Below are 10387 nucleotides of genomic sequence, written 5' to 3'. Positions count from 1 at the left end.
TGAGTACAGATTCCTCCACCTAGAGCCTTACCATTCATCCCAAATCCAATGGTCCAGAATCCTTTTTCTATTTTTGCATCAGATGCCCAGATTCTATACTAGTCGTTCTCTGGCCTTGTGCGTGTCAACTTGGACGAACCATTTAGAGCATGGTTAATAGTATAGGCAGCTGCTGGCTATAAGCCATTGTCATGTCATCTAGAGTCTATCTTATAGCTAACATATATAATAATAGATAAAAAATGTACTATTTTTTTATTATGTGGCCCACATTTTATTTTCAGAAAGTGTCTAGAAGCACCGCAGGGATGGAGTCAGGAATTTAGTATAGAGGGGGCGAGCTCCACACTTAAGCTCTTGCAGACCGGTGAGGACTGGCCAAGCCAAAATACTTCATATAGCATGCTAAGAAGTCTAAATTCGAACTCATGTTTTCATAGGTGTAATTAAAGACTGAAAAATTACTACCAAATCGCTCGTATTCGACACAAGAAATTTAATTCCCAAATAAGTTATATACTAACTGACTTGAAATACAATTTTCATGTCGATCAAATCATTCATATTAGGCAACAAAAATGTAGAGATTTGAACCCGAGGTTAATTACGGGAGTGGGCGTATCATAAAGACAGTAAGCCCTGTGGTCGGTCATGGCAGTGGTTGATGACAGTGATCAATTGGGGATTCGTAAGGATAAAGACAAACTATGCACCGATGCAGCCATGACGGATCATAATTAGTCTCCTTCTGATCTTCGCTTAGAGGCCGAAGCAAATTTTCCCTAGCGGGGGACCGACGGTAGTAGGCAGAGACTCACGCGTTGATCGCAACAGCTGGGAAGCGAGCAACTGCATGCGTGGTTGCGTGATGTTGTGGGGCTAATTTTCCTTGGTCCCTCGATGGGGTGATAGTGGGCTATTTCTTCTCTTATGTTTTGGTCCATTATCTGCTATATACGCAATGGCTGGGCCGAGAGTTCCTATTAGACACATTCTGCGTCAAACAACTAGCGAAAATAAAGGGCGCTTCTGCCAGGATTCGACCTCTTGACCTCCAACTCGCGTTCAAAAGGAGCCAACCAGTAGACCTATCAAGTGTTGGTTGTTAAAACGTGAAGCGTGCTGGTATAAGAAATAATACCAATGAAGAATCTGGACAGTTTTTTAAAAAAATTCAAATTTTCCTTTGAAATAGTGATTTTTTAACAAACGAGCAATGTTTCAAAATACGATAGATTTTTTAACAACTCGGACATATTTTCAAATTTCAGAAAATAAAACAAAAGACGTGAACATTTTTCGACAGATTTGTTTAAAAAATTCCTGATAATTTTTCGAAAAACTGAACCTTTATAGAATCTTGAGAACAAAAGTTTGATAATGGGAACAATTTTTCAAAAGCACAAACGTTTTTGAATGTACGATTACGCAAACAAATTTTTGAACCGGAATTAGTTACTGTAGTGAACAACATTTTGAACGTACGATTACGCAAACAAATTTTCTGAAAACGAGCAAAATTTGAGTTTCTCAATCATTTCTGGAATTTGTGACATTTCTTTAAAGCACAAACATTTTCTGAATCTTGAGAACAAATTTTGAAACGGAGAACAAATTTGGAAGCGTGAACCATTTTTTAAAGCACAAAACATTTTTGAATCTTCAGAACAATTTTGAAAAATCCCAAACAAATTTGGGAGCGCGAACAGTTTTTTAAAGCACGAACATTTTTTGAATCTTGAGAACAAATTTTGAAGTGTGAACAATTTTTTAAAGCACAAACATTTTTTAATCTTGAGAACAATTTTGAAAAATCCCGAACAAATTTGGAAGAGCGAAAAGTTTTTAAAGCACAAACATTTTTTAATCTTGAGAACAATTTTGAAAAATCCCGAACAAATTTGGAAGAGCGAACAATTTTCTAAAGCACGAACATTTTTTTAATCTTGAGAACAAATTTTGAAACAGAGAACAATTTTGAAAAATCCCGAACAAATTTGGAAGAGCGAACAATTTTTTAAATCACGAACATTTTTTGAATCTTGAGAACAAATTTTAAAACAGAGAACAATTTTGAAAAATCCCGAACAAATTTGGAAGCGCGAATATTTTATGAAAACGTGAACATCTTATGAAATCTGGTACATTTTCCGCATTTTGAAAGTTTTGATCTTTTTTGTGTAACAAGAATTTTTTTTGAATTTTGAGAACATTTTTCGAAAACTGAACTTTTTATAAAAAAATACGAACAAAAATTGAATATTTTGAATTTATTTTGAAGAAAAGAGAAGAAATAGAATAAAACGAAAAAAACAGAAATTTTTTTCGAAGTTGTGAACAAAATTTTGAAAATGCGAACACTATTTCAGAAATATGAACAAATTTTGACAAAAAGAACATTTTTGAAAATTCTAAACCATATTTGAAGTTTTTGAAAAGCTTAAAAAGAAAAAGGAGAAAAATTTAAAAAGAAAAAACAAAGAAAACGAGAAAAAAGAAATAACAAAATAAGATTGTGAAGAAAAACCAGAAAGAACCAGTAGAAGGAACTGGTTTTAAGTTTTATCGTCGCTTTCAGTTTCTTTAAGTTTAGCTTTGTTATTCGTTTACATCCATGAGTCGGTCGCGATGGCTACCGCGGCGTGTACCTCTACAGGAGGTCGTTAGTTCGATCCCTGTTCTGACCATTTTTCACGGTTTACTTGCCGCAATAAGCGGCGAATAGGAAATTCCGGTTGGGCCTGCTCCCAGGGAAGACCTCACGTTGTTACACGAGATGGCCTCGATAGGGGGGGCAAATACTAAAAAAACACGTCAGAAAGACGACTAACTACGCATGTACCTAATCGCTACAAGGGATCAGGAAATCGTCAGGGGGGTTCTCGCCCCCCCTCGTCCCCCCTTAGATTCGTCTCTGGGAGCACGTGTTAGAGCTGACTCTTCATGAAGAGCCTGCTCACCTTCTCTTTTCTCTTTCCTTCAACTAAGCATAAATATACTAGTTTATTTTTTATAGTCCGCTGACTCAGCTCTATTGTACTTGCTTTTACAGGGTTTTTTCCGTCAGCGCTGGGTCTTGTTGGGGTGATATAATTGCCTGACTATCTTCAGATACCTGCCGTAAGTTATTGTATATAATGTCACGAGGCTCTTAAAGCGCTGGCCACCATGTGTATGGAGGGCATTGCATTGGCTCTACCATGGTGTGATATGCCTGATCATTGTCGAGTCCGATTGCTTGGAGTTGGTGAAGATGGAGCAGAGTAAGGACTATGATCTGTCGAGATATGCGTCCCTAGTGCATGAAACTAGGACCTGTAATGAATAGTTCGACAAACTTACATTGCTCGTGTTATATGTGGTACCAAAACATTGTTAGTCATTTTTATGGCAAATTAAGCGTGTCTAGCTTCGATCCGGGCCTGCCAGTGTAGAGGAGCTGTGTCTGTGTCGTTGATTGAGTAATAGTCTTTTTCCATCAAAAGAAAACTAGCCAAGGCATGTACTCTTAGAACCATTAGTTGTGGCACTATATACTTTCAAAGTACTCCCTCCGTTCGAATATACTTGCCATTGAAATGGATGTATCTAAATGTATTTTAATTATAGATACATCCATTTTCATTCATTTTGATGACAAGTAATTCCGGACGGAGAGAGTATTACTCTCTCCTTTTCAGCAACAGTTAATTTTGGACGGAGGGGATAGTATTTGATCACCATTACACAACCACCACACATTACACAACCATGGATACTACTCCCTTCGTTCATAAATATTTGTTTTTTAAATATTTAAATGGATTACCACATAAGGATGTGTATATAAACATATTTTAAAGTGTAGATTCACTCATTTTGCTCCGTATGTAGTCATTTGTCAAAATCTCTAGAAAAACAAATATTTAGAAACGGAGGGAGTAGTAATTACTTTCTTCATAGTGATTTAAACGCTCTAATATTTTTTTTTACATAGAGTACACGGCACATCACACATAAACGTTTGTACCAGACCATCAAATTTCAAAAGCCATTATTCACAGTAGTAACAAAAATAAATAAAAATCACACGGTCGTTCAATCATTCACGTATTCACAAACTAATTAACCCCTCGAAAGCACGCAGGGAGAAACTTGGTTCCACTAGTCTTCTTCTTGCCCTGATCCTCTGGTATCTTGGGCTCCTTACTGCTAATGGTGGCAGCGACATCGTCGTCGATGACCTTCCCGGTCAGAACCGGCGGGACGGGCAAGTTCTCCTCAGCGGGCTGCTCCAGCTCCCACTCACCAGTTGGCCCCAGCACCATCCCCTTGTTCCTTTCCACCCACCACGACTCCGGCACGAGGTTGTCATCCTTGAGGAAGGCGGAGGACTTGTTCACCAGCGCCACGCTCCGGTTCACCTGCAGCTTGAACTCGCCCTTCTCGCCGTTCCATCCGGCCACCGTGTGCAGGATACCCTGCAGGTTGTGGTAGTCGCCGACGTTGGTGGTGTCCGGCCTCACGTGGGGAGACTTCTTAGAGTTCACGGAGAGCTCGTCGCCGACGTTGGCGTAGCCGAGGAGGTTGCTCGGGTAGAGCGGGATGAGGTCGGGCTTGTTCCTGACGTGCAGCGCGCGGAGGCCGGGCAGCTCGTCGAACCGCTTCTTGAACTCCGGGTTGCCGACCTGCGGGCTCCCGAACACGATGGCCGTGACCGGGAAGTGGGCGTCGCCGACCTTGGACACGCCGTTGGCCACCATGTCGAAGGCGCAGAGCGTGGCGAGCGACGCGCCGAGGCTGTGGCCGGTGCAGACGATGCTGAGGCTCTCGCCCTTGTACTTGGCGACCAGCTCCCGCACCGCCGCCAGCAGCTGGTCGCGCGCGCTGTACTTGGAGAAGGGCGAGCGCTCGTCGGTGGACGTGTATATGACGTACCAGCCCTTCATGACGCGCGCGTGGCCGCGGGCCGGGTCGCCCTCCGGCAGGATGGCGTCGGGGGCGACCAGGTCGGGCTTGAGCACGTCCACCCACTCGAGGTTCCGGATGGTGCCGCGCAGCGCGACGTAGATGACGCGCTGGCCCGTGGCGGCCGCGGCGGCGTCGGTCGACACGGCGACGTAGCCGACCCAGTTGGACTCCTTGCTCCACGCCTCGCGGGAGAGGGAGTGCACCATGAGCCCCGGGGGCAGCCAGGTGGCCGCGGTGGCGTAGAGGTTGGCGGCCACGGATACGTCGGCCGCGGCGGGGAACTGCGTGCGGCTGAAGAGCGTGGCCCTGGAGAAGCGGCAGGTGCCGCAGTACTTGGAGTGGGGGTCGGAGTTGAAGGAGTCGTAGGTGACCTGGCAGAGGTCGCCGCAGAGGAGGACGAGGCGGCGGAGCGTGAGGTCGAGCGGGTCGAGGAGGCCGTCCCAGTGCGCGGAGCCCAGCAGCTCCGGCCACGCCGGAGCGCCATTGGCGCCGGCGCCGACCAGGGCGCTGGACAGGAGGACGCCTTGGCTCGCGTCCATGTGCGCGCTGAGAGCTGTGTGTGTGATGGGAAGAAGATTAGGTAGCGACTGGACAGGGCGGCAGGGGAGGTGCCCAGGTGGGGATGCTTTGAGTGGGTGCTACTAGTACTAGTGGTGCAGTATGGGTTCGCGCGAGTGGTCGTTGGCGTGGCGCCAGGTGAAGGGCCGGGAACATTTGCACCATCCCGTGTGAAGGTGCCAGACTGCCCGTTTCGGGCCGGGAACGCGGCAAAGCCATAAACTTTCCTTGCTTGTTTTGGTAGATTTTGGATGGATCATGCGTTCACCGGTTTGCCCGTTGCAGTCATAGGCCCTGGCATGACAACAAGTATGGTTACATCTCCGCATGCAGCACACCGTTTTCAATTAGAACCGCAGGATCCAAGAGTCGTGTGTTCTCCTGAGCTAGCAGGCCGCCTCCGCTCGCGCCGCGCGCCACTCCGGACGCAGCGGCCACAGCCCCTCCTCTGCCCTGCGGCGCCGCCATGGTTCCCACCCCCCATCACGGCGCCTCCCCAGGCGCTCGGACTTGCCCATGCCTAGCGGTTCTTCCCCGGAACCGGATCTAGGGCTGCCTCGGCCGGCGTCAACGGCCCTCCCCGGTGCTTTGCCGCGAATCCTACTGCGGGGTGAGTGCTCCCGCGCCGCGCCCTCGCTCTCCCAGGCGGTCCAAGGGCGGATCCACCCGCAGGGCGGTCGAGGCTTAGATCCATCGTGGTTAGGCCCTCCCTTGAGCCCCTCCCCCCTTTCCTCTTCGGGCGATGGGGATGGATGGACGGCGGTCAAGTCTCGGAAGGCGCGCCAAGCTGCCAAGACGACGGCGGTCCGAAGCAGACGCCAGCGGTTGCACCGAGCAACCAGGGGTGCGGCCATCAATGGCCATGACGGGCGTGCGGCCTTCTTAAGCCGCTTCGACGGCATCTGCTTCCGCTGCCTCAGCACCGAGCATCGCCGTGTAGATTGCAGAGACCCGCTGCGTTGCATCATTTGCAAGCTGCCTGGGCATTTTGGTAGAGAGTGCGCCAAGAATCCAAAGAAGACTGTCGGGGCGTCTGCCGGAGCGAGGCCACGGTCCCCTCACGGACGTGGGTCGGTGCACTCGAGGCTTCGCTTCCCCACCCCGCCTCCCCTGCCGGCGCCACAACCGGTCCCATCCATGGACCGCGAGGCGCACCTCCTCGACCCCTCCCGCCGGGCTCGGGCAAGCCACAAGGTGGTGATCTCCATCCCGGCCATCGAACATCAGGAGTTCCTCCTCCGAAAGAACGCCATCCTCCTCTCGGCGGCCACGCCGAGGCACGCGGCTAGCCCCCTGTCCATCGGCCGCGCCATCGAAGAGCAGTCGCGCATCCCCCCCACCTGCTACGTGTGACCAGCCGCGACCCCGAAGACTTCTTCATCTACTCCGAGCTCCCGGCGCACCACGAGAACGCAGTCCGCGCCGGCTCCATCAGCGTCGACGATGTCGCCTTCACCGTCAAGCCCTGGCATGAGGACGACCATGCCGTGCACCAAGACTTCACGCTCCATGTCCGCATGGTCATCGAGAAGGTCCCCATGCAGCTCTGGTCCCTGGAGGGCGCGGCGGAGATCATCGGCGACATGTGCATCCTTGATCGCCTCGACACCCGCACCCATGAGCGGGGTCACACCAAGACCTTTGCTTGCTAGGTGTGGGTCTGGGACGTCACCAACATCCCCACCAGGCGCATCATCTAGTGCGCGAAGCGCGGCGCTGGGCGCGTCGAGGCCATGCTCGGCTACTCGCCGCCGAGCAGAGAGGTCGCGCCACCCCCCGGAGTCAGGCGGCACGACATGCTCGTCCATGTGGACAGGGTGGAAGACTGGATGCCGCCCACGCCAAGGCCTTCCCGCTCGCGCCAGAGCGGCCTCCCCTCCTCGGACTCTGACGACGATGCTCCGTTCCTGGCGATTTATCCAGGCACCTGGGCCCGACATGTGGAGGACGGCCAGGGACAGAGCAGAAGGCAGCCACAAGCGGTGGCCTCCTCCGGCTGCCACGGTCTGCAGCTGAGCAAGGGTCGTGACCCCGATGACCACGGGGGCAGCCAGGGCGGCCACCGCTCATGGAAAGACATGCTGTTGGGCCGCCATTCCAGACGCACGCCAACATCATCGAAGGAGCCAGTCGGGGCAAGGGCTGCCGCAGTCAGGAGGCGGCCTTGCGGCTCATCCCTCCCCTGCCCCTGCTTCGCCCGTTGTCCTCCTCCTCCCCACCATCCCCACCCCCACTGCCGCCTCCTACTGCGTCTCGGCCGACCCAAGATCCCGTTGCCGACTTCTTCCGTAACGATGAGGCTCTGCTCCCGCCGCCCCCACGCGTTGACCAAGGCCAGCTAGAGTTGGAGGCGACCATCGTCGATGCCCTGGCGGCCCCAATGGAGTTTGAGGAGGAACCGGTCAACGCCCTCCAGCTAGGGGAGAGGTGGCCCCCCAGCTAAGCATGCAGCCCGGCGCGATCCAAGCCTGCCGTGCGGCCCCCACGCTGGCCACCACCGAGACGCGGCTGGGGCCAATCACCCAGCAGGTGCAACAGCTGTGGATTGGCCCAGATGGCTCGGCGGCTGCCCAGCTCTTCCGCGACACGCCGACGCCCCTCCTCTCCGACGCGTCTGCACCCCGCCGTCCATCTGCCCCTCCCAAGTCACGCGCTACTTCTGCACCGTCCAGGCGGAGTGCTAGGCAGGCGGCCAACCCCTCCACCACTCCGGTCTCGCAGCGTGCGTCGCTCCACCTGGTCCAAGGACTCAGCATCCTGGGCCCAAAGGAGCGCATGATGGTGGCGGCGGCAGAGGCGCTACTGCGCCGCTTCGCCGCTTCGACGAGCCACTGATAGAGGACGACATCTCCTGCATCGCCAAGCTCACCTGCCTCAACGTCGACACTCTGCGCACCATGGCTGGCCTCGCCGGCCCGGAAGGAGACGCCCAAGTGTAGTATGTTAGCCGATGTTTTAGTTAGTCTCCGAAGATGGCTAGCCTTAAGCCAGTTCGAGTTAGGATTAAGTGTTATGTGTAGTGACAGGGATCTGTGGGTAGTTCATGGCCAGTGCAATTTGGGTGCTATTGGCGGGCGCTGGCATGCCCCGGCTAGTCTGAATGTGTACTTGTACTTTCTCTCTTTCTTCAGTAGTGAGATTTGTCTCCGGAGCGAAGATACATGTCTCCATGAGTAGCACAAATTGCAATATTATGAATTGGAACGTGCAAGGGCTGAACTCGCCAGCCAAGCGTGCTGCGATCTGTGAAGTAGCCGATGCCCATAGGCTTGTTGTCCTATGTATGCAGGAGACCAAGATCGAATGCTGGTCCCCGGCGATGGTTAGAAAGCTGGGTGTGCAGCACCTAGACGCCTGCGCAGTGCTGCCGGCAGACGGCACCCGAGGCGGTGCTGCAATCTTCTGGGACTCCTCCGCGGTTTCCATTGCAACCTAGGTGATAGGCCAATTCTCCATCACGGCAAGGGCAACACTGCGGCAGTGCAACACCGCCTTCTGGATCACAACGGTGTACAGCCCCATGGACGACAACCAAAAATAAGCTTTCTTGGCTGAACTAGTCTCCGCTAGGCCGCCTGCAGGGGAACCTTGGTTGCTTAATTGTGATTTCAACATCATCTATGAGGCCAGAGACAAGAGCAACCACAATCTGAACAAAAGAATAATGGGAAGGTTCAGAGCAGCCATTGATCGCGCTGGGTTAAGAGAGATCAAGTGCAAGAACAGGCGATTCACTTGGAGTAATGAGAGGGAGAATCCGGCCTTTGTAGCCATTGACAAGGTGTTTTGCAATCATGAGTGGGAGGCACTCTTCCTTTCCTTCACGCTAATGGCGGCGTTGACGGCCTGCTCGGATCACTGCCCACTTCTGATGTCAAACCCCTCCGCACCGCACTGCACCGCAAAGCAACTTTCAAATTCGAATCCTTTTGGATCAAGTTCCCTCACTTCCACCAAACTATGGCCAGAGCCTGGCAGAGGCCTGTAAACCATAGCAACCCCTTCACCAGGATCAAAGTGAAGATGGCCCGGACAGCCGGGAACCTGAAAATATGGGCCAAAACCCTGTTCAGTGATGCAAAAGTGCAGTTTCATCTCGCTTCGGTGGTGGTGCTAAGGCTGGACGTGGTGCAGGAAAGGAGACAGCTCACCCCGGGAGAATTCTGGCTAAGGAAGACCTGAAGCTGAAAATGGTGGGCTTGGCAGCTCTAGAGAGGGTAAGAAAGCGGCAAGCAGCAAGGACCCGCTGGCTGAAGGCGGGAGATGCAACAACATCCTTCTTCCAAGCAAAGCTGAATTCGAGGCGCAGAAAGAAATTCATCCACTGCCTTCGCATCAACGACACCCATGTCACAAACCACGCTGACAAAGCCAAGATCATCCATGAGCACTTTTCTTCACTGTTGGGCAGGAAAAGGAGCAGAACCCGCTCCATCAACTGGGAAGCGATCAACCTCCCCACGATGCAACCAGGGGGAGAGGGCCTCGACAACCCATTTATGGAGGAGGAGGTGTGGGAAGCCATCTGCGCGTCACCGGTGGAGAAGGCACCAGGACCGTACGGTTTCAACGGATCATTCCTTAGATCTTGCTGGCAGACCATCAAAGCAGATGAGATGGCGGTATTTCACAAATTCTACCAGCTAGCCAGCAGTGATTTTGCGGCGATCAACCGGGCCCTCATTGTATTGCTGCTGAAGAAAGATGGGGCCAAGCAGATGAATGATTTCTGGCCAATCATCCTTATACACTCAATGGCAAAGCTGATTGCAAAAGTCCTCTCAATTAGGACTGGCTGGAGTGCTTGATTGCCTAGTTTCACCTACGCAAAGTGCCTTCCAGAAGCACAAAGGAATTCAAGTTTCCTGTATGTTCAGAA

The 10387-nt window shown here is 51.7% G+C and overlaps 1 protein-coding gene and 1 pseudogene across 1 annotated transcript; one reads left to right on the top strand and one right to left on the bottom strand.

Annotated features, from left to right (window-relative positions):
• Positions 1 to 3918: 3918 nt before the first annotated feature.
• Positions 3919 to 5634, bottom strand: LOC125535949 (alpha/beta-Hydrolases superfamily protein). The gene has a single exon (XM_048699030.2). The coding sequence runs from the start codon at positions 5487 to 5489 to the stop codon at positions 4101 to 4103; it is 1389 nt and encodes a 462-aa protein (XP_048554987.2). The 5' UTR covers positions 5490 to 5634; the 3' UTR covers positions 3919 to 4100.
• Positions 5488 to 7399, top strand: LOC147980106 (uncharacterized; annotated as a pseudogene).
• Positions 7400 to 10387: the final 2988 nt, after the last annotated feature.

Source organism: Triticum urartu, chromosome 3A, assembly GCF_056163025.1.
Source record: "Triticum urartu cultivar PI428250 chromosome 3A, HENAU_Tu73, whole genome shotgun sequence".
NCBI lineage: Eukaryota > Viridiplantae > Streptophyta > Magnoliopsida > Poales > Poaceae > Triticum > Triticum urartu.
Note: the sequence above shows the minus strand (reverse complement) of the source record. Positions and strands in the feature narration are given on the sequence as shown.

Bases quoted from the DNA above. Each gene is read 5' to 3' on its own strand.
- LOC125535949 (XM_048699030.2), bottom strand. From the start codon at position 5,489: ATGGACGCGAGCCAAGGCGTCCTCCTGTCCAGCGCCCTGGTCGGCGCC.